Source organism: Macrobrachium nipponense, chromosome 31 (assembly GCF_015104395.2).
Source record: "Macrobrachium nipponense isolate FS-2020 chromosome 31, ASM1510439v2, whole genome shotgun sequence".
Classification (NCBI taxonomy): Eukaryota; Metazoa; Arthropoda; class Malacostraca; order Decapoda; family Palaemonidae; genus Macrobrachium; species Macrobrachium nipponense.
Window position 1 is genome coordinate 30,559,625 of NC_061093.1, and position 26,875 is coordinate 30,586,499.

A 26,875-nucleotide genomic window follows, 5' to 3' on the forward strand; every position below is an offset into this window, starting at 1 on the left:
GATTAAACTTTAAGACGAACTGTTTTCAAAGATAACTTGCTTTTCAAATATTCCTTTCATCCATTGGTCTGCGTAAATGTAACTTTCAGGCCTGGATATGCATTCATTTTGTACAATCTGATAATTAAGTTTATTTGCCCATGTAATATACCTGAATATGCAAAAAAGTATATATGTATACTTTTCAGTAAAATATTTACCAGAAGTTCAAGGATGTTCATAATTTTTTGCACGTTGGAAAGCTTCAGTGAAATGAATTTTTAGTTTGTTATTATTTATGGTGATCATGGAAAAACAAATTATATTACGGGATGCTTCAAGAATAGGTGTAAAATATATGTGCATGTTTTAAATCATCATTATTTATTATGAAGGCAAATGATATTTGGAACATGGATCAAAGAGAGGGTCTTAGTTTTATCATCAGGTAATTTTTTCACTTATATTTAATAAAATTCCAGATACAGTAAACATGAACAAGTATTGAGTGTAGTGGATAGTCTAACAGGCTGCTATTAAAAATTTATTTAAATTGTCGTTATTTCTGACGGCATAACTGCGCTGCGTTTAATGACATAGAATTTAGGCTGTCAGTCAAAGCCCTAAGAAACATTTCGTCATTCAGCGCCTAAGGCGATGGAATGATTATTCAAAACAAAGAGACGAAAGATTCAGAAAATAAAGGCCATGAAGTACAAATATATAAATGTGTAACACGGACAAAACCCACCTGTTGCAACAGAAAATGAGGTGCTTTGCAGCAGGACTGAAGAAAGGAAACTGAAATTAAAGCGAAATGTTAAAAAGTGGATGAAACTACTGTGCATTTCAGGGCCGTGTCTAATTGATTTTCGTCGATAAAATCTCACCAAAATATCGGGTATGGATCGTATTTTGGAAATAGCTATTTGAAGTCACAGCCTAACTGGTAAAAATATGCAGTGATGTCTAATTTTGATAATTAAGGCACTTATCAGAGTAAATCAAAGAAATTTAAAGGGAAACTTAGCTAAATCTATCAGGCTCGTACATAGGGGCTAGTATAACGTCATTACTAAAGACCCTCCCACTCATTGATACTGTAGTGACGTACTTTACCAGATACCACGCCCATATAATTTATGAATGAAGACTCAGAAGTTGGTAGTAGCACTAACAGTAGTATATGGAATTCTTTAATTGTTTCAAACATTCAAACTCCCAAGTAGAGTACAATTAAGGAATGGGCATTAAATGAGAATATTAATTTTGTAATACAGTTCCTTGGCGCAATTCACGTTTCTGTTGATTTGAAATATACACCAAGTCTTACACAGTCGCTGAGAAAACTATTGTTTGTTTGTTTGTTTGTATGGTGTTTTTGCGTTGCATGGAACCAGTGGTTATTCAGCAACGGGACCAACGGCTTTACGTGACTTCCGAACCACATCGAGAGTGAACTTCTGTCACCAGAAATACACATCTCTCACACCTCAGTGGAATGGCCGAGAATCGAACTCGCGGCCACTGAGGTGGCAGGTCGAGACCATACCGACCACGCCACGGAGGGGCTTCGAAAACCATTGTTACCCTGCAGTTCCAAGGATACGTGAAGTATAGTTCTGATATCCACGAAATTTGCAAAACGGTCTTTGGATCTATGTGGATAAATATCTGCATTTAGCCAATGAATAAAAATGCATTATTTAACTTACTTTGTTTTTCCTGTGCAGACGGCCACATAAAGTGTTGATAATTATATTATTAATCATAATGATAATAATTACATTAATATTCATTACTGTTATTATCATTATTTTTTTTAAATTATATTATAATCATCATCATTATTGTTATTATTCATACTTCGACATCAGGGAAGAGGGTGATAGAACATTTATAAATACATATGCCGTATACATACGCATATAGAGACAGATATGGTACATACATAATTGCATATACACATAATACATAAATGAAATTTATTGTATATATATATATATATATATATATTATATATATGTGTGTCTGTGTGTGTATGTGCGTGTGTGCAAGGAGGTCGGTAGAATAGGCAAGTTGTTAAAAATGGTCGTTGCAGTTAATCAGTGAGATAGTTTATTAGTCAAGCAAATTCGATTATCGTTTATTCTTAATCTGAAAAGTTAGAAATACCTTAATATAAAAAAATATTTGTATATATCTCTTTTTCATACTCATCATTCTAGTATAATCCCTATAAAGGTCACCTTTGTCCTCTTGTCTAAATCGTTTGGTGTTTGTGTATCGCCTTATTAACCACTTACCCGTTAATAATTAGCATATGACGCATAGGATTCTTTCTTTGTTGCATACTGCAAAAAACACGCAACACGAAAGCAGTCTTGAAGCCATGAGGACAATTTAATGGGCTTGTCATAGGTGAAATAGCAGTCACGCCTACCTTGGGTTTGACCAATGACGATCGGCTGCCCTCGCCTTGTTGTCTGTGGTGTTTACTGTTATGTAAGGTTACCAGGTAGAACATTAGGGCAAAATATCGTACCAACCACCTCTAAATGATAGTATTTTCGTTTCAATATGATTGTATTTCACCAATTCCAAGTCTTGTATCGCTGATAGTCAAAAGGTAAATAGAAATAGTGTTATAACTGCTATGTATTCCAATAGTCAACATAAAAATGTAAAATTAACATAGTGATATTGCCATAAGTATATTTACCAAATCCCCTTGCTATAATGTCATATGTATTTATACCAAATTCTTATTCGTTACCGTGGTATCACCAATGGAAACCGTAGTATTATCGTCGTTCTCAACAGTGATTTGTCTAGCCTTTCCTTTAATAATTATTCTAAAAGAGTGTTAAATATTTGTGATTCACACTAATGGGAACCTTGCTATTACGTCTGATGTCATAGCTTACGTCACAACTAGCCTCTCTCTGGGTGCCTACTAAATTTAGTTAAGTTTCCCCTTACATTTTTTTTATTTACTCTGATAAGTGCCTTAATTATCCATATTAGACATTTCTGCATATTTCTGCCAACTAGGCCGTGATTTCAAACAGTTATTTCCAAAATACGATCCATACCAAATACTTTAGTAAGATTTTATCGACGAAAATCGATGAGACACAGCCCTGAAATGTACCTTTTAGTAGGAGCCGAAAGCCGTTGTAAATACCCTACAAGAAAAGAAAAGAAGTAAGCCATTCTTACCTTCGCTGGGTACTGGACATCCAACGTGTGTGTAAGCTTGGTAACAGGAATGGTTTCAATCCTGCATTCGTATTTGCCTGCATGTCTCCTTGCCACGCCGCTCAGGATGAAAGAGTTGCCAGATTTCACCAGCGTGTAACCTTTCGCGTTCAGCTGTGGAAACAGAAGAATGACCAGGGGTGATGGACTATTCAATATGTCTGTAATTGAAAGGTGGGATACATAAGCAGAGAATATATATATATATATATATATATATATACTATATATATATATATATATTATATATATATATATATATATATTGTATCGTAATATGCATAAGTTAGTTTTTTTTTTATTTCATGATTAAAATTTATTTTGCAAGCGCACGCGCAACATATTTACAGTATATATATATATATATATATATATATATATATATATATATATATATATATATATATATATATATATTTTACCAGAAAATTAATGATAAAGAAAATCAGTAATATTTTATCATCTCTCCAGTGCAGCAAAATGGACCACGCATATGCAAGCTAAGGAATTATATTCACAATGGTGTCCATGTTATATTAACAATACTCATTTCTATATATATATATATATATATATATATATATATATATATATATATGTATGTATGTATATATCTATAAACATATAGTCATTTCCATCATATCAGTAATAAGGTAAATATTACTGATTTTCGTTATTATTAGTTTTTGCGGTAAAAAAAATATTTATTTACCTTAAATCTATAGACACTTAATGGTAAATGAAACATGATCTTTGCATTTACTTTACTTCCTTCACAGCTGGTAGATGGTGCCGTAACCGACAATGAAAATTATTCAGACCAAAATCTTCGTAAAAATACATTCAACCACATTTCAGAATACAATTAACAACAATAAAGTCGTAAATCAAGTACATCATAAATTATTTTGATCATTATCATTTCTGCCGAGTAAATCATTTCAAATATAGAATTCTGTGAGATTTTAATACATATATATATATATATATATATATATATATATATATATATAGATATATATATATATGTGTGTGTGTGTGTGTGTGTGTATGTATAGTATGTACGTATATACAGGCGGTATTTATGCCAAAACTAATACATAATTAGACCATGAAATACCAAACTGAATAATTTCAATATTTGTAATATATTAAGAAAAGACGAGCTCCTTAATATCCCGTATATGGAGGTGCATTGTTTACCTCCTTTTTACCTATACGATCGTTCTTACTTCAGTACTGAAAAATTTACGCTCAAAAAATAAATAAAAGCAATTACATCATAGTGATTCCATGGTCAGAATTGTATTGAATTAGCCTGGACTAGTTTTGCAAGCGGTTGTGTATGCCACACGATAGGGACACATGATTTTATTTATTTGTTTGTTGATGAATGCTGTTATAGAATAAAATTAACGAGATATTTGTTCATTAATAAAAGATTATTATGGAGTGACAACTACTAAGGCCACTGACGTCAATGAACAACAGAGTAAAGACACGCTCACATACAAACAAACAAACGAACACGACAGGCTGTGGCTTCGTATAAAACTAATGAGCGAGTCCGCCATCTAAACATTTCAGTTTAGAGGAAAACTTTTAAGAGAGAGATAGAAAAAAAAGGCCACAGATATAAAGTTTGGTTCCAGTGGATAAAAGTAAGAGGAACAACAGCGTTGCATGCACCTGCGACAGATGCACCTAACGAGGTAGAGTTGTCAGGTGACACGGCAAATATAACTACGAAGCAGAATGTATAGGGAAAGTAGTGTATCGTGAAGATGGAAATGTTGATTTGCGTTGTTACGTGACTGTTGGTAAATCAGTAGAGGACAAAATCATTCAGCTGTTATATCGTTATTGCAAGAATGAAGTAGGTCAGCCATTTTTGTAAAAGGTTGACTGTAGATGCCAGCTGAACTTCTGTCCGAGTTTGGAATAACAGTGATTAATATCAGAGGTCAAGAGACGAGATGGGATGAGAGATGTTACCTTCCCTGTAATAAACAGAACACTACTGTTAACGTTTTTTTTTTTTTTTTTTTTTTTAATATGGAAATGTTATAAATTATGACAATGGTTAAAGTGATTTGGCTTGGTTTATATACCGTAGTTTTTATTCTAATTTTTAATGTAAATAATTGTTATAAATATAACCAGGTTTTTGTTACACTGAAATGATATCGAGAGCCCCGCTTATTATATATTCGGTTCTTATCCATTCTATTTTCGTTGTCGCGACATTCGAGGTATTTCAAAGTAATTATATATTGAGCTTCGTGTTCGTCAAATATGGACGAAGGCCTCTGTATTACATGTATAATAGTAAACATATAATCATACTTTTTATCAATTAACATTTAGCAGATTTGATCTTGAATAATGAGATGTCAGATTCACAGTGGAATTAGAAATGCCAAGGTACAAATACCAAGCCAGCAATGAGATGACTAACGTAGAACTAGAAATGATCAAACTGCCTATCATATCCGACCTAACTGCTGACTGCTGTAATTAACTGGATAATTAATTTCCTAAGCTTACTGTGCTTATTGTCTTGTGTCCTGATATCTCATTGAAGAGCGTTTTGAAAATGAGAGTGGAGTAACGATAACGTTAATCTACCTCAAATATATTTATAAATTATAAATATATATATAATATATATATATTATAATATATATATATATGATATATATATATATATATATATATAATATATATATTAAATATATATATGTAATATATAAGAATTAATATATATTTATATATTCTATATATAATATATATATATATATATATATATTATATAATATATACATGTATATATATATATCTATATATATTATATATATATATTCATATATATTATATAACATGTATATGTATATATGTATATACATATATATATCATATCATATATATATATATATATATATATATATATATACACTAGTGAAAGTAATCTAAATCTAAATTCTTGCAGACCCGTTTATGTAGCGCAAAGTTATATTTTTGTTAGTTTTTTTTTTTTTTAGTCTATTCACCTATCCTCTTGTGAATAGAGGCATCACCCATGTAAGAATGTTTCTATTCTCATACTTGTTGGTGATGGTTTGGTCGTTTGTCTTCAGCTGCCACCTCCTCTCGCAAAAACTACGGAGTTTTAGGGGTCTTGCTTTAGCACCTTTTCGCTTCTGAAGGCAGATACTGCGATTTTACGTCTGTGACACTTTTGCCATCGCCCCCCTCCCCCCTCTTCCTCCTCCTCCTCCTCCTCCTCCTCCTCCTCCTCCTCCTCTTCTCCCCCCATCCTGTATGGAGACACCTGCTGGTTGCACCAACTACTTTGACTGCCTGTGATCTGTGTGCTGTGTCGGGGGTCACCTTAATTTTCTCAGGTCGCTGGTGGCACCATTTTATACCAGATAGTACTTCTGGGCTCTGTCGGGTGTCCTATTTGGTGTTGCTACACCTTCGTCGGCCCTGTCCTTCAGCCTGCGGCCATCCTGGGACCGTTACGTGGCCTCCCAGCGCCGAGGAAAAGAGTAACGTCCACTTGACGTGTTTATCTAATCTATTTTAATTTTTCCTTATGGACCCTCAGTGTACGCGGTATTGTATTTGTTAGTGGTTTCAAGGAAGACTCTCCACTGTTGTACTCCACTCTTTTATACTTATTTTTTCGGCAGTCTTGCTATTTTTGTGTTTTGATGTCAAGTCCTCGGATTATGGAAATTATTAAGCTTAAACTGTGTTATATTGTACTTTTTTATAGATAGTTTTTTTTAGGTTGGAGGTTTTTTCTTAACTGATTCTTCTCCTATTATGTGTTAGCGTATTTTATGCCCAATTGTAGTTGTTGTTTCCTACCCTTTTCTTAGTCCTGTTCCTTAGCCTGATGAGTCAAATTTAGCCAGGCGAATGATGGTCCTGTTTGTGTATATAGTTTTTGAGTTTCTTTTTCTCCTTCGTTCCACTTTTCAAGGAGATTTTTTTGTAGTTTAAGGTGATTTCTATAATAAAAATGCTTTGTTATTCTTACCCATCGCATTTTTGCCTCTTGAATTGTTTCATTTTTTGGCAGTGTCCTACTTAATTTCATACTACAGGTACGGATTAATAATTAATCAGGAAAAAGTACCTGAAAGTACCAAGAACCCAATTAGATCTGGAGTTCATTACACACACACACACACACACACACACACACTCACACATAATCCATAATTGAGAGCCACGGGATACCAAAAGACTATTTCTTTTGTACCAAATGAAATAATTTATTTTCTATAAGGCTACATCACATTGAATTTAGTGTACTGACCTTGCAGTTAATTTTAGTTGTTTGTCTTGAAAGCCATACCTGTTTATTTATAGTGACTCAGACAAAAGTGAATGTCAGGCATCCTTAATGGCTTTACTGAACTAAGAGTATTCATATCAAGTGAATAAAATAACTACGTGTTTTTAGCGATAAGTCCAAGGGGTGACCTTAATTGAAATAAAATCCCCTATGGCTGATCATGGAAACTAAATAGCAGTTTTAGAGGCCTTCTGATTTTTAATGAATCTTTTCTTATGTTTATACAGGTGATAACCATACTCTTCTCGAATAAGAAAAAACCTCCGTGGGTACTGTAATGAGGCAATTCCTACGGAGAATCCATCTGCTACAGATTATTTAACTGCAAGCACCATCGAGAACTTGTATCCCATGATTAATTGTGTAGGTATGGAAACACTTTACTTTTCCATTCTCTTTGATAACGGAAAGAATGTCAACAACTTTTATAAAATTCCTCTAACCATTTCCAACACTTTTGTTTACATATCTTTTAAATCTCAAAAATTCCCTCCCTTATTCTGTCTCTTCCAGGTTCTGATCACGACCTTGATGTCACTTCTACGTTAATGCCTCTTCTGTACTTTTCTTCTATTATTCCCTAGTATGAAGCACATGAAGGAGATAAAGCATAACTTATAATGAAGTTATTTTTCGTTCTAAGATAGTCATTCTTGAATGCAATTCTCTATTGTTAACAAAAGAAATAAAAACAGAGAATGCATATTTCAGCTTAACAATACACATTTAGTCATATCAAAGACTGCAAGAAGCATTACGAGTTCAGACATTGTAATGGCAGACACATGATTGAATGTGCCCAGAAATATTTTGGCATTTCCTTTGTCGAAATTTACAACAAATAAGAAAATCCGAAGACTGACTTATCCTTTCATGTTGATAAAATTTTGAGACACCTGTGAACTGCACTGGATCAGATTCGGAACCACATGAAAATCTAATCAGTGGTTCTTTGGGCCATGGCGAATACCCTCAATCAATGATTATTGGAATCTACCAATATCGTACGATGTTTATTGTTCACTGCCGCTGAAGGGAAACTGAAACAGGACAAGGTAGACAGAGTATGTGACCTTTCACGCGTTCAGTAAGACGGATTATTGGTTTTTGTAAGAAAATTAACACAAGTAAACGAGATATGATGTAGAGCAGTATGCATGCATAAGACACAAACATTTGAACTGAACATGAAAAGGAAATCAGACAGGAACGAGATTAGTGGTAATGTCAGAATAATGAAATACACTTATGATACTGTTTTATATATCTAGTCATCTGTTCATCAACAAAAATGTAGTAACGAACGGCGATGAAAGTATAAAACACTGATCCAAATTATTTCCAAACTTTTTCATTAAAAATTCAAGGAAAAATGATTCGTGTTATTGGGGCATAATTCAAAGAACTGCTCGAAGCTTCGTGTTTTCCAGAGGGATTATCACGTAAACGATGAATAATACCTGACTGACTGTAGAAACTTGTGAAACTTCCGTCAGGAGCTGAAATAGCTAAGATTAATATCAGAGGTCAAGGGACACAATGATATGACAGAACCTGCCGGCAGTGAATTAAGAATATTTCACAGAGACGATTTTTTGTGGGGAATCTGAATAATTGGGAGCACGGCTGAACCTTACTCGTTAGTGTTCTATCTGGGTCTCATGATATATATATATATATATATATATATAATTATATATATATATATATATATATATATATATGTGTGGTGTATAAATGTTGTTGTGTGTATAAAAGTGTCGTATTGTTTTTACTTACACACTGGCTTTTTTATATTCACAAGTATTAAGGCACCAATACTATTTTATAGTCAAATTTGATTTGATACCTCAGGAATATCTAACGCCAAAAAGAAAATTATAATGGATAAGTGAAACAGCCTTGGTCATACCTGGTCCTTTGGTTTAGATGTAATCATAGAAAGTCGACTTTGACTATTCTAGTATTTGATAGCCAAATGATTAAGTTAACTTTCTACTATTGTATCTAAACCAAAACCTAGGTTCGATTCCTATTCATGCTAGATGGCCTTCAGAGTTATAAATCCCCTCCCCTCGGGTGGAGCTATTCCAAAGAAGTGTTTATAACACACACACGCACATATATAATATGTATATGTATATATAATATATATATTATATATATATATATATATATATATATATATATATATATATATATATACACACACACACACACACACATATTATATATATATATATATATTTATATGCGCGTACGTGTGTGACACACACACATATATGTGTATGTATATATATATATATATATATATATATAGATATTATATATATATATGCGCGCGCGCGCGTGTGGTGTGAGAGAGGAGAAGAGAGGGAGAGAGACGAGAGAGAGAGAGAGAGGGAGAGAGAGAGAGAGAAAATCTTTATGCAGTGAATCAATCCCAGTACCTCTGCATCTGGCTCCGAAGACATAATGCATATTGGTTTCTTTCCTTTCAGATACACACCTGATTACCTCTGCTCTGTTTATGGCTCTCTCGGCTGTGTGCTCCACCCATCACTGATGGCAGAAGAAGGTAATTCGTTTAATCTTTCCAAGCAAGTTCTAAGTTAAACGAAAAATTCGAATAACTTTCCACTTCGCCTTAGTAATAATAATGGGTTCGTTCGATTGGCGGCCTCAGTTGCATATAATGAGGCAGTGGCAACTTTATATATTTCTCTGTATCATAAATCTTCTGAATCTTTGATGGTCTTCAACACCTGGTCCATTATTTTCATGAAATTTAAACTTGACATTAATGAGCTGAGGTCTTGTTTTTGAAAAGAAAGCAATATTGTATCTAAAGTGTCATTTATCAATGATTGAATCATGCATCTCTTTATAATGTGATCATTTACACCGAAAAAAACGTTCAAATGATGTCCCTACAATATTTTTATTATTCTGAACTCTGGTGTCGCTTGTCTATGCTGCCCTGACACAAGACTTACATATCCTCACTACACCAATGACAATACCGACGTACATATGTCACGTGACATCCCGGAAATGAAAAGAAATGAAATGGTTATCGTCTAGCAAAGGTCAAAATGTAAAATAGTTTTATCAGAGATTGCTTCTTGTTGATATATTATGATGAATAAGGTCTTCAGTATTTCGGCTGATCTATTCTTTATTAGCTGATGTAAAAAATCTTTTTTAAATTCGAATAAATTCGGTGAGGCAAGATAACATCATCATCATCAACGACCTAATATATCATGATTGGATGCTAATTAAGGAAGAAAAAATAACTGGAAATGACTGGTTCCAGCGTTTTATAAAGTCACGTGGAAACGATAAAAGAAATGAAGAATTCGTTTGGTTAACAAATTGGAGGCGACCCCTACACATTCACTGTTGCATGACGGAAAATTACGGTCGTAGTCACAAATAAATCACCCGGCAGATAATCGAGCTGTATTCCCGCCTTGCCTTATGTCTTCCTTTGTGTGTGTGGGGGAGGGGGGAGTAAATAATAAAATTGACCCGGCGCATAATAGAACAGTGACCCAACCATTAATTTTGTCAACTGGAATTCCCAAGAAAATGAAAATAAATTTCTCTCTCTCTCTCTCTCTCTCTCTCTCTCTCTCTCTGTTGGTCTGTTTGTTTCTCGTGATTTTCGATATTTGAAATATACGCACTCAAGTTAGGTGACCTTATGATATACGTATTTGGTCAAGAAAGAGACTGCAAGAGATTTGCATCCTACGCACACACACACACACACACACACACAGTCAGTGACTTTGACCAGGTTATCACTGTCTGTTGTTGTTTCTAAACCAAAGGCATAGTTTCAATTCCTGGCTGCCGCGAAAGTGCTTATCATTTATAATTTTCTGTGGGTATAAGTTATTCTCTCTGTATAGCGAATTGGAAATAAACATCTGTTGCTTGCTATTTGGGATATAAAAAGTCACGCATATGTAAGTGTATATATATATATATATATATATATATATATATATATATATATATATATATATATACATACATATATATATATGTATACATTCATAATATATTACATATGTTTATGTATATACTAGATACTTATATGTTTATTTGTATATAAACACACTCACACATATATGTATATATATATATATATATATATATATATATATATATATATATATATAATATATATATATATATATATATATATATATATATATATATATATATATATATATATATATATATATGAAGAACTGTTGGTCATGGCTGAGCTAGTTGCAGTGCCTACTCTCAAGTCAGTGATGTCAGTTCTCTGTTCCTTTGATGGAGATATACATTTCTGTCACTCTTGTGTTGCTTGAAGCCATGAGAATTAAAATTTACCATTTTACAGCTGGTTATTCCTGACTCGAAATTTTGTTGGAAACCGTACTACCTATGAGTCCCTGAACAAACGCCCATAAGAGCCCATTCTACAGGTAAAACTTGTGATCTAAAGAAATGAGACAGGAAGGCTGATTTCCTCTGGGTGCTATCACGTCTGTACTGCATGATGGGAGATTACAGAAAACATTATCCCACTAAATCATAACTGCTTACTTAGCATGATAATGTAGAGTGCTCTATACTTTTAGTCATGTGTACCATAGAGTGTCCAATAAATAAGGTACCAACAAAGAGAAGCCATGTAATAAGAACTAGCTTAAAAACCAAACCAAGCTACTTGTAATCCTTGTAATCAAATAAAGCTAAACGGCAATGAATAACCCGATGAGTTAAAAGGGCAACATACTATTTTTCAGAGAGAGAGAGAGAGAGAGAGAGAGAGAGAGAGAGAGAGAGAGAGAGAGATTATTCAGTAAATGTTACCCCGGCAGTTCGACACAGGATTACAAGACCATAACTCACATTAGTTTCGAACCATCAGAGACTGAACTGCAGATTGCTGGGGAACCTCTCATTACATCACACATTCTTCTACTAAATATTTAAGGCCAAAGAGAAGAAACTGGTATTCTGGCCTTATCAGATAATGAGCTAGGCATTTCATTCTTTTTATTTACAGCGTAGAGATATTATGCAATCGTCCAAGAACAACCCTCATTCTAAATTCTCATGGTAAAGACATTTTTTTTCATGCGTTTGTATGATGGCGGAGTGGAATTCATTTCATAATTATTAGACGAGGAGTTCGGAAACGTAAAATAAAGATGAATCATTCCCAATGATATCGCTAATGCACTACCTCGATTGAAAGGTAGTTTTTCCATTAAAGATTCATGAGTTCAAGTTAGAGCTATTACCCTCATACAAATACTCTGTGCAACACACTTGCACACTTGCGTTTACAAGCACGCACACACACACATACATACATACACGCACATACGTACATACACACAGACACACGCACACACATAATATATATATATATATATATATATATATATATATATATATATATATATATATATATATATACTGGAAATCACATTACCTTTCTCCTTTACAGTGCTCTTCCTCTCTCCTCTTCTCTATATCTCTCTCTCTCTCTCTCGTCTCTCTCTCGCTCTCTCTCTCTCTCCTCCTCTGATAAACATTTCCTCTTTTAATGGAAATACTCGTAGAAACATCAAAGTAAATATATCTGCCAATTAGTATTAATTTGCTGTTTTATGGAATTATTTAAAAGGTAATTTAAACGAATACGTTTGCATTCTACCGATCAGGAACAGGTAATTCATCATGAATGGATCGTTGCATCGAATTAATATTAGCAACCTTGTGGCTTCCATCCCTCTTCCATCTATGAAGGTAGAATGATATTGGGGAAGGGGTTGGCGGTCAAAGTTAGATGTCATTCATCATAATGAAGACTGGGGCCATGATCTTTGATATAACGAAGCCTGGCGCCCAGGTCTTTGATAAGATGAAATCTGGATTCCAGATCTTTGATGAGGTGATGAGAAAAGCTGTAGATTATGGAACAGGTCGTTGCACAGTCTGTCCATTCTACCGAAAAGTTCCACCTATAGATCACGCTTTTGCCGCTTTGTCAGTCACCATGGAACATTTCTTAGGGAATTTTGTTCGTTTGATAAAGTTGATAAAGGTAATATTAGAGGAAAGAGACGCGTTTTTATTTGCGAGCTTTAAAGAATTTTGTAAAGAACATGGAAATCTACTCAAGGTAGGTGTAGGCTTTGATATAAGACCGTAACTACGAACATATTTATAAAATTATTTCTGATATATAATGAAGTCTGCATGTACTTGCATACGCATTCTTCCCTAATTGATTGTACATATTCGTATATAGAACAAAGGCCAAACGTATTACATATTGGAGACAATAATTAGGTGGCTCCTTGCCCTAAAAAAAAAAAATGAATTCCTCGGACATAATATAACATACAATCAGAGATACCTCAGGATAACCATTACGTTGATCGGCTTGGGAAAGTATAAATGAAAATTATAGGTCGAGGGTACAAGTGATAATATATCTTGCTAAAAAAATCTCGTTATGGTGAAATTACGTATTGTTGCATGAAATATTGTTATGTGGTCAATAACAAATGCGACCGAATATTCGGGAAAAAAAGAAATATAATTAGCCCGAATATTTTTGGATTTATGCTTCTTTTCATTAATAAATGTAATCATGCTTTAGCGCTGTCATAAAGGCTGTATGATGAGAGGAAAAAGTGAGAAGTAAAAAATATATATTTATTTTGACAGTGATACGCGTAAGCTTTGGAAACATCAATCACTGTATGCTCAGTCCTACTTCCAAGAATTCAGACAGTAATTGCTGTTGAGGAAATAAATATAAATGAGCAAAATGTCCCGGATATTTCAGTTTTACTTCATTCTTTAATCATTAGCAGTGATGAAAGTTTTACTCTCTAATTTTTGTAAATTTTATGATAAGTAGTTTGATTTTTTTACGCTTTATAAGGAATAATCTGAAATCAACATATGAGCAAGTAAGAATATTAAATAACAACTTTAGTTTCATCGCGTTTTGAAATGCAAGATTTGTGAAGGCCTTTTATGCCTACGGCCCATTTAATTTAGTTACACAGTCCTGAAGCTAGAAGACGCTAGGAAGCGTTTTTGAGTTGTTCCTTCGTTTTAATTTTTTTCTTACAAAAATCAGTCTCCTTTTGGTTTGTCCATCCAGAATTTGATTTACCGTGTCAAAAGACATTACCTCTAACTGTACTTTGTGGACTATCAGTTCCTTCGAACATAAACTCACAGAATTAATTATCATTTTATCACTTGAAAATTCATGGCCAAAAATATTTATTTCATTTACGGAGGTACGTTGAAAGATAAATCCCAAAACAAAAAGCGTTTATGACCCCGTGATGTTGTTTATGAAGCAAACAATGAAATTCATTTGTTTACCTTTTCTCTTTCAGCTTAACCTGTTGAACCGAATGGGAAAGAACCCATGACAATAATGCATTCGGAAAATACTTTGCGGTGCATTCACCAGAAATGATTTTCGGACTACGGAAACTTTTGCATTGTCTTTTTTTTCATATTTTACCAAGCTGGGGAAAAATATTGGAAAGTTTTTTCTTTTTTACTTACTCCAAATTCAAATGTTATTTTCTTTGAGTGCACGCACTCATAAACAATTATATATAAGTAAATGTATATATGAATATATATAAATATACATACATACATACATACATACATACATACATGCATTTACATTTACTTATGAATTATCTAATTATTTATTTATTTATTACTTACTGACATATCTCCAACGTATAGTGTCCGATGTTCTCCCTTCGGCAAAATGTGGCGGAATATAAGCATCCCGTTCTCTGTAAAAAAGGGGAAAATATTTATTCAGTGTTTGTATGAATAAAAGATGCATACGTATAAAAACCCTCATTACAATTTCTTCATTGACATTACACATTTTCTAGCATTTTTCCAACTTTAATCACCAATTTTAATCATCAAAAATATTAGAAAGATTATGCACATAAATATTTATCTTATTTATTAATACGATTGTTGAAGACCAGGTGATCTTAGAGTCTAGCTTCAACAGAAAAGAATATTGTTTGAAATTGTAAAATTGTATCTTTCATGGAAGTGGTAGAAATCTAAACATGTTTTAAAAACAGATTTAAATTCTATTCGAATGGAAATCTAAAGGGGATACAAATCTAAAAAAAAAATATATATAGAAATCCTCTATTACTACCACTCACATAATTAAGCCTTTCAGAACTCTTACTGGATAGTTAATAACCCTTAAACATAAAAAAAATATGATACCTAGAAAAATTACATTGCTGCAAAATGCTTGTAGGATAGAGAATTTAATTTTCACACAATACATGGATGGATATAGATTTGACAACGTAATCTCTGGTAGTTTCTCATTTTGAGTGGTGTTTCTCATGCTTAACGTCTTCATATAATCTAGCCTTCATATTTATGATCAGTCATTATGCCTTCCCATTACTTTCGATCGCAATCATTCAAACATTTTTATTACTCTTATTTACCCTTTTAAATAATCATCGAACCTCGAATTATTTTCCTTGTCAGCTAATGTGACCTTGAGAACATATTTAACCTAAAATCACTTATCTTGTCTTAGAAGCACAGTTGCTGTTGGCTTTCTGTCTGGTGTCTGGTGTACAGACGGCAGAGTTGGCGTAGTTTCTTAATTCATTGTTCGTTATGGAAATATTGCCATATGCAGGTGCCAGATTATTTACTTAACAATAAATAACATTTCCTTTCAAAGGTGCTATACTTGAAATAAATTACATTAGAATAGAGTAGACTTATTCAACGTATTAAAGACAATTATTTGGCAAAGCAAGAAAAATATATACCGATGTTTCCACGATTTCTAATTTTATTTTCAACTCTAGCTTCGTGACAGCACACCGAAGCATTTTGAAGTTGACTTTGCTGCCGCTCGAGTCTTGACTCACCTTATCGTACTGCACTGGGGTGTTGTCATCTCGTCTCCTACAGCCGATAAACAATACATCAAGGCGTTAACCTTCTTTGAAAACGATGTTTAATTAAACTAATTTTGTCCTTTGATCAACAAAATAATTTGCATGACACATTTAGTGGGTCTAAATTGGACTTCTGATTTTCACACATGATTAGCCTAGGTCTATTTTCAGCAGTATACTCTCTCGGATACGTAACATAAATTATTATTTAAATCGACAAATATATACTTATATATATATATATATATATATATATATATATATATATATATATATATATATTATATATATATATATATATATATATATATATATATATATATATATATATATATATATATATATATATATATATATATATATATATATATATATATATATATATATATATATATATATATATATATATATATATATATATATATATATATATATATTAATCCGCTTTATTTTATTGTTCCCGTTATTCTTGTTTTATTAGCCATGTTCGCCTTTCTTCTTATCCTTTTCATAATTACTTAATATAATTAACTCAGACCTAGCTATTCAAAGTCAAAAAGCGATCATAAAAAAAATCAAACTAATATAATTCAGTCTTATTTTTTATCGAATTCCTTGCATATCATCCTGTTTCATCTGGACACGTTGGAAAACCGACGAATACATTAAGAAAGGCTTACTTTCATTAAAGCTTTCTTAGGTTGATCTTTCTGTAGCTATTCATTTCTTCTAAATAGAAATTAGTTAAAATTAGTTTCACATGTATACCTAGACCTGCTACCATAAGCATATTATAAGTAGCTGAAAGGATAAGAAATATGAAAGGTGACGTTCTCGTTTAAGTCTATTTCATAGGTTTTTATTATTCTTTTTTTCAAGAAAAACCTACTGCTTTAATCAAGGGTTGCTCTTTGACGGCTACAGGGTGTAACGCGAGTGTATGCACATATTTTGGGGAATGAGATAAAGTTTCTTTGAACAGAAAATAATTTATAAACATGCATTTTAAAGGCGTCCGTTGTCGGGGCGGGGAATTTTAAAATAACCGTTATCATTACTGATGCTTTCACGCGATGGAGTTCGTAACGAGAAGTCGGATTGAGTCGCCTGAGATGTAGAAGAGAGCGGAGGTGGAGTATAGGAGTGGTGGAGTGATAAGGCCGATGTTAATAAAGTATCTCCCAATAAAATGTATTCTTTAGGTTTTGAAGAGAAAAAAATGCATCCATCATTGAAACTGTTTCCCTCCCTATCTGTGGCATTCACTGGCCACCAATAAAAAACAAAACAAAAAGAGTAAGCCTAACTGAATCTCTCATCCATCAAAGATAAGTTTGCTTATTCATTAGACACCTATCAAAGATTTCAAGTGTAGATTTAAAAATCTCTTCCTCTCCATCTCAAGTATTCATCAGACACCAGTCATAAGCGTAGAGCTAGTCATGATTCCTGGTTCAGCAATGTCGTGACGATGCACTAGAATTCAAAATTCACAAATGAATGTTGCTCAGCAACGTTTACACTGCTGTATTGACTTGCTCTCTTATGGTGCTTGGAGATGTTCCACCTCTAGGCCCATGTTCTAAATTTTGCCGTTCTTTAAACAATTTGATTCATCTATATGATTCTCTCCGTTTTATTAAGCTTTCTTGGTATCTCTCCAACAGGAACTTGTACCGAATGCAGTGCAATAATTGTCTCTCGCTCATCGAGGGATGTTTCTTAGACTGATAAAGGACACATTGACATTAGATTCCCGTGCACATAACATCAAAAGCAATAGAGTGAGGTCGCATGGTTCACACTGTTAGGATATCGTTTTTTTCTGTTTTCAACTTTGATAGCATTTTGTGAGATTCCAATGTTTTCTGTAAAATTTAACAAATGGAATAGTTCAACTACCTTCAACTTAATATTGAAATGATAATTTATGGACTATGTTTATGCGATACTACTAGTGATAAGTGTCTCCTATCTATTTGGTAATGTATATCTATGGTTGTGATATGACGTTTTTTATCACTTTGTTCACGTCAATTTTGCTATATGGAAAATAATTTTACACATAACATAACATAATGTTCTCAAGATATCAGTGACTGTTTTTAACGTCATTACATATGATTTCTTCCATCTTTGAAAAGAAAAATCGATAAATAAGGCATGAATCGTGCGTCAGGCAGGTGAACGAAAGATTATGAAACTCTGCCACCAGTTTTTTGGCCGACAGTACAATTATTGCGTTTAATTATAGTAACATTCAACATTATGAAAGCTTTCAGAATTAAAATAATTTCAAACTTGTCCAAACGTTTTGTACGACAAAATACTACTGCTGAATTTTCCTTGTTTATGCTGAAATATTTTCAAATATTCACATTTCTCAAAACTCTAAAGAAAACATAAACGAATCATAATTATGCCCTTTCTCTAACCACCGGCCCCAGCCTTTTTTTTCTATATTGGCTCACTCATAAAGTATGAAAAGAGCAGACTTAGGCAGTTGTGTCATTTATGGTATACTACGGTGACTCAGTGTTTTATTCTTTGAAGTTCTCAAATAATTCCCCATTTACGCAGTCAGGCACTTCTTAACTACTCAAAAGCTTAGACCTTTTCTCATGCTCCTGAATCCAAGTAATTTACAAAATCTTGAGCTATTTTCCACCCAGAGCTTCTTCTTGCAAAGTTCTAAGAACATATCTAAGGTTACTAGAAATCTTGCATCTCAAGAGAAAACGTTATTAAGAGATTGTTGGTGTATTGTTAAAATAGTTTTGTCGTGATAATGGCATCGTCGAGAAACTTTCATTTATTCAAGAATATTAATCATAACAGCCCGTTGATTTTATCCATGAGTTACTTAGATGGTTGCCTGGAAGTCATTAGTTACGCAGTACGTCATCCGAATTATTATGAAGCTATTGTATAGTCCTTTTGAATGTCTGTATTTTAATGCTGTTAATCTGCTTTTCTTCAATGCTATCCAGTGATTGATTATTTCTGACCTACTATTTTTTTCATTGTATATATGTTTGTCGCTTTATTACTTTACAAAGAGGAATTTTCGATTTTCAACAGTATTCTAATCTATCTTTAAACATCATTGTTCTGTTTTGTGATATCTTGTGAGACACCTTAATGGCCTATTTTACCTTTTCCAGCTTCATTGGTGCAGTGTGACTTCACAGTAATGCTTATAATACTTGGCTACATAGGTAGAGAAGTTCCTCAGTGAACAGCTTTCAGCTTTAAAATAAAAAAAGAAATGTATACATGCCAATACACTACTTTTATGAGATAGCTTGAAACTTTACGTGAGCGAAATGTTTGCAATTTTAGTCGGAGATATAAAGCAAAATATCAAGTGTCAAGAAACACAGGTATTATATGACACTGTAATAAATGTTCCCATTTACACAGCAAGTAGTAATGGTATTAGGCAGTCAGTTCTAGAAATGTTACAGCAAATTATTTTACATTCATGACGAGTTCCCCCTATCGTTTGTTAGAAAAAGGACCTTCTTTTGTCAGCACAAAATTGTCAACAACGATAGATGGCTTTTGGTTTTCCAGAGCAAAATATTCTTTTGTTTGGATTCCATATGGTACTCTCTTTGTGATTAATACATTTCTTGTTATATTAATTGACAATGGACATAATTTAATCTAACTGTTTGTTAGCTTCAGTGTCCCATTATTTCACTCATTATATGCAATATTTATTACACGTATAGCCTCAGTGTCCCACTATTTCATTCAACAGTAACTGCAATATTTATTACACGTAGGCTATATATAAATTTAGAAAAGTCAGTAAGGAGATAAATGTCTAGCATTTCCACACAACAGAAATTTCGCTTTTGAATTTTTTACTTTCGCCACAAAGTTAAGATCAAGTGTTACAGAAACAATATCTTATTCATCTGTTCAAGAGACTGTTGGTGAGACAGGACTTTTCAAGCGCTTTGTCTTAAAACTTTCTTTTTTTTTCTGTTCCAACAATTCTTTCGATATGAGGCGATATATTTGGTCATAAACTGAAGAATTTAATTTTCCAGATAAACGGAGGCTGGCTGATTTTATAGCTATATTAAAGCAAAGGGATAGTTTGTGAGTAAAATGTATTCATTTCACGTAAGTGTTCATTCCTTCACTTATTTCGGAGGGTTACGAATTAACCCTATAAGGGAACCTTGGTAATAGTTTTCGTTGTGGTTCCTAAGATACTGTTTTCATGTCTGGTCGAAGATCAGCGTTTTTTGATAGATGATTTCGTTTAGTTTTTTAACAATTCTATATATTTGAAAAGACGTCTTCAAACTTTCAAATTCGTGCTTTCCTTTCCACATGCGAAAAAGAGCCACACCCTCATTCTCGCACAGAGCTAGAGTGATATTGTGTAACATTTCCTTTATATACAAAGCTGAAAATATAAATATCACAAAAAGTGAATTTCTCTTTTAACAGTGCAGAGAACCGTCCTATTTGAATATCACTTATAGTCAAGATCTAGTCTTTTCAGAAAAAATTATACAAGTTAAGTTACTTTTTTACTATTTCATTATGTGTATGGCCTCCTTTAACAATTTAGTTTAGTCCATGAGGAGTACCGATTATTACTCACCAAATCTAAATTTCGAAAGCAAAAGTTTGCTGCTTCTCTTGTAGTGTGTCTGTAACGTTATTTAAGATGCGAATTAGGACAAAACTTTTCATTTTCATATAAAAAGAATGCCTTAATTTTACGTTAATTACAATGTCGCCGGCTCTAAACTGCGCCCTACTAAGGTAGATTCTATTAGCAGTATTTCTTTGAATATTCATCATTGATTTCAGCTTTTTTTCATCAGTTTATTATTTTCTAACCTTAATTCAAACCACATTCTTCATTATTTTTTCATATTTTTCTTCCGTGTTTTGGATCCTTAATCAGACTTATTGTTTAAGGCTTTTTGCACCAAAATATATTTATATTGGGAAAATTACCAAAATTATAGCTACTTTTGATCATATCCAACTATTTCTACCTTTTCGTATGAATTCTTAAACACTAATATCTGAACGTTTACAACGGTAGTATAGAGTATAGGTAGTAGTTGTAGTTGTAGGAATATTGCTTGTGGTCCATTCAGGTGACGACGTCATCACCACAAGCCGGTAAAGAAGCTGATGACGCTTCATACCAAAATTCTGGATATTTAATTACAAATCGAAATTAGATGACCTGATATATTTATTTCTTCTTCTATACTTTCACATAAGGAGTTTGAAATTACACGTTCGTGAAGGTCATGTGCTTACTTTATAAAGAAGCAAGTTAGAGGAAAGCTAATACCTCCACTAATTTCAAAGTTTTTTTTTTTTTAACTCAAAATCAAGATATTCTCCACAAGGAAGATTTAGCCTATTCACAGCTCCATCGAGAAGTTTAGAATTCTGGAAGCGCTTCCATAAATGACATCACCAGTTCTTTGGTCGGCATTTAGAATCCCCTTTTCCAATACCTCATTGAAACCCCTCAACAACTTTTGCGACATCTTGTGAACCGAAAACCTAACAGAATGACTGACTGAAAGACAGACAAGTTTTCAGCCAAGTGTAATCATTCACTTCTCTCTAACTCTGGTGAAGTTCATCCATTTCAAACTCGCGTACTGTACCCAACGTCTCATATGTGAATGTTTTTGGTGATCTTTCTTTTGGTAGATAAGAGAAAAATGTAGGATTAATAATATATATATATATATATATATATATATATATATATATATTTACACACACACACACACACACACACACACACACATATATATATAATATGTGTGTGTGGTTGTGTGTGTGTGTGTGTGTGTGTGTGTGTGTGTAGATAGAGTTTTTACAAGACAGACAACATTGCTTGCGTACCTTGGGGTAAAGTGCATAAGTGCATGTAGAACAGACGACTTTTAGCAATATTGCCAACACTCTGAACAATCAACTATAGAAGTAAATTATACCGATGGTATTCAGAAATTATCACATAATCATTTATTATAAAAAAATACATTATTTGATATCAAGTCTTTTTATGTTTAAGAGGATTTTATTCTGCGTATTTCTATTTTTAATTAAATAGTTTTTCGTTTCATTGTTCTATGTAAACATCGGGTTACCATGGTTACACCTTAAAGACAACCACTTAGAATTCAAGTTATTATCGTTGTCGACAGCGAATGGAAAATCATTATTTATCTCTCGCCTAAACTAACACTACTTCGAGAAATGCTCTTACTTCTGCGTTGCTGAAGGGCGAGGGTTTTACGTCAGTCATTTGACAGTAAATATATTTGAAAATATCAAAGCCTCTGGATACCATAAAACTTTTTCATCTACTTTACAACACACTATATGACTTAATGCTTTTTTTAATCCTACATTAAAGAACACCATATCATCACATTTTTACATGAAAAAGGATTCATTTATTCGTCTGATAGGGTTCAAGGTCTCCCAGGTTTTTTTAAGAATTCTAATTCTATAGATGTTTATTTCCTGTTTAGAAATATTGAATGAAAATCTAGGTAAGAAATGCCATTGTTATATATCATAAGAAACAAAATATACAAGTGTTGTGGATTTTATTTTTTATTTTTTATTTTTTTGCATCCTTTAGCGTATGTGTGAGGACCCTCCATATATTGCAAGCATTTTGCAATGCAGACGAGATTTAGTACCACTGAATAAACCTGCAATAAACGAATTTCACTTTTCTTTTTCAGCCTCAGGTGGGAAGTTTATATAAGCTTACGTAATTTTATTCAGCAAGAGAAATTAAAACCTTGGAGGCGTATGGTTGTCCAATCTTCTGCTGTAAAAATCAGTATTTTGTTTATGTTTTAGTTCTATATAAATGCTAATGAATACTACCCCAACAATTTTATATAATAAAAAGATATGCAAGATATGCAAGAATCCTAACATTTGTTACAATTTCTTTTTTTGCCGTTAAAGGAGTCTGATGGAGGTTTTAGCCTCTCACTTAGCCAGTTTCAAAACAAGTTCAGTTCATTATAAAATCTCTACTATAGATATGTATTTCCAGTTTAGCAATATAGAGCAAAATATCAAATATTACCCATGATATCATAAGAATATTTTAATCTGGAAAACAACTAGATTGTTTATTATCACTTACACTCTAGGCTGATATTTTGAACGAATCATTCTGCATATAGGCGTTATACCATATACCACTGATAATGAATTTACTTCTATTTTTATACAATAATAACTAATCCTGAAATTACTGTAAAGCTCTCTTAAAATTAACAAGCCATGATAGGCAATCATGAAAGTCAAATACGTTCAGGACAAGCTACTGCAGAAGTTCAAACAAGATAAATGAATGGCAATACTTCTTTCTTTAATTTAGATCGATTTTTTAGCAGAATGCGGTTTATCCGCTCATGTTAACCAGTCAGTTCTGTATTATGACAATTTTTTCTTGAATATTACTAGTTTTAAAATCGAAAGAAATAAATTATTGGCTTATTGTACACTATAAAAATGCAAAGTACAATTGATCAGATAATACTGCGTTTTATTCTTTTCCAATGTGTAACTACTTATCATTTAAATAAAGATTTTCCGATGCAAACTAGATACAAAAATTCAGTAGTTTCTGTAAACTTCCAGGAAAGTAAAATCAATACTAAAAAGTTACAAAAAACAGCCGTTTTACCGTGTTAGGTCTTCGAAGTACAGAAATATGAAACCTTGTCTTTCTTATTAATGTTCACACATCCACGCACACATACACAAGGCAGACAAATGTACGCATATATATATATAATATATATATATATTATATATATATATATATATACATATATATATATATATATATATATATATACATATATATATTATGTGTGTGTATGTATGTTTAATTATCTATCTATCTATTTAGCGATCTATCTATCTATCTAATCTATCTTATCTATATATCTATATATATATATATATATATATATATATATATATATATATATATATAGATATGTATATAGATATATATATGTGTGTGTGTATGTGCCTGTCTGTCTGTCCCAGAGAGAGAGAGAGAGAGAGAGAGAGAGAGAGAGAGAGAGAGAGAGAGAGAGAGAGAGAGAGAGAGATTTCTTATTAGTTTTGCGACAGATTGGAGAAGGTCTCAATGCTAGGTAATTGACTCTAGATTCTAAAATATGTGGGAAGGAGTTAGTTATATAGAAATAAAATGAAAAAGAAAATGTGGAATAAAACCAAAGGAATTTCACAGCAGAATCTGGAACCGGCATTAGCATGAGTAATGTGTACGTTGGTTAACTGCATTATCAAGAGACGAAACTTTCATAATGTATTTCCTCCTTGGACTTGAGGTTCTCAGAACTGAGAATGCATCCGAAAATGAGTAGCATCAAGAAGTTAGTCGTTACTATATATATATATATATATATATATATATATATATATATATATATATTTATATATATATATATATATATGTGTGTGTGTGTGTGTGTGTGTGTGTGCGTGTGTGTGTATATATATATATATATATATATATATATATATATATATATATATATATATATATATATATATATATATATATATATATTATATATATATATATATATATAGATAATACAAACATATATATAATAATATATATATATATATATATATATATATATATTAACAAATAAGCTATGGGACTAATATATCCTTATGTGATCTGAATACATGGTTATTTCAATAACAAAATTTTTATGAAGCCTTATAAGATAATGCCAAGGTAAATATTTGCAGGAAACAATTTATGGATGTAAGAGACCACCCAACATAATAGAAAGGTGACCGAATTATTCCCCCTCCCTTAGCACCCCTCCAAGGATCACTCCCTCTGTCCACAGCACCCCTCAAAAAACTAATGATATAATAATAATAATAATAATAATAATAATAATAATAATAATAATAATAATAATAATAATAATGATAATAATAATAATAATAATAATAATAATAATAATAATAATAATAATAATAATAATAATAATAATAATAATACACGATGTCAATACGTATTTAGCGTAGAACAAATTTTCAAAGCAACTGAGAGATTATCTTTCACAATTAGAATCACTGCTGGAAAGACTAACATTTGCTCGTTTTTATTTCTACCCTTTCACTCAATTTTATGTAATATTTCAATAATTCCTCTGAAAAAGCACACTGGGAGGGATATTGTTTTACAGTGAATATGGAACGTGTGTTAAGTTTCATATCTACGGTATTATCCGGACACGTTTTCTATTATGGTCATTTTCTGCTTAGTGCATACGCTTCAAGGTTACAAGGCAACACCGTTATTTCCACATTACACATTCAAAATGCAACCATACCGAATTTACAGTCTAGGGATGCCTCTAATTTGCTTCATTTCGATTTATAAGCTTTCAGTAATCGAAAACATTACAACTAAACGTCTAACCAAAAACAATATTTTTAGGTTCATAAAAGAAATTACATTGGATGACTCGCCGTTCACAAAGTAAAGGGAGAGAAGAATGGCATCAAAATATAATAGTATCTAAGGCATTAATGAATATGGGGGTTTTGCATTATAAAACTGTTATTGAGCAGATAATCAATTTACATACTCTATACTATTCGTCACTAGTCATATCCGTTAAGTCTTTCACCAAAGAAAACAAATGCCTAAAATCTTGATATTCTCAGGTGAAAATAACTTCTTGAGATTATTGTCTATTTTTACGACAAATGAGTAAAAAAGACTGAAAGATACAAAATAATAGGAATATAAAAGAAGAAAGAAATATTTATTACATTTTATTAAACATTTTGAGGAATAAAATAGAAGGATTAAAACCACAGGCCGTAAGTAATAATAAAACCTTGTATAGTAGAGTTACATCTCAAACTCTACCTACACAAGTGACCATACCGTAAAAAAAGTAACAGCAAAAATTTTAATATTTTTGCAATTGCGCCACGCTTATGATATGGCAAGTACATTATGTACATTGGGTCCATTAGTCGTTCAAGTTCAGTGTTTCCTGGAGGTTTATAAATGTAGGTAAAAATTCGGGTAAAAACAAAAGTTATCCTTTATCGTGGGTCCACGTTATAAATACAAATTACTACCGCTGTCATAAATTGAACTAATTTCAAACATACGCAATTCTGAAAC

General features: G+C 32.3%; 1 protein-coding gene across 1 annotated transcript in view; it reads right to left on the bottom strand.

Moving 5' to 3' along the window:
• LOC135206739 (roundabout homolog 1-like) overlaps positions 1–26,875 on the bottom strand; it is a 99,887-nt gene that overhangs the window by 20,392 nt on the left and 52,620 nt on the right. Inside the window, exons 3-4 of the mRNA XM_064238215.1 lie at positions 15,398–15,471; positions 3,202–3,354 (exon numbers count right to left, since the gene is read on the bottom strand). Coding sequence (XP_064094285.1) covers positions 3,202–3,354; positions 15,398–15,471 — 227 coding nt within the window. The remainder of the gene's footprint in view (positions 1–3,201; positions 3,355–15,397; positions 15,472–26,875) is intronic.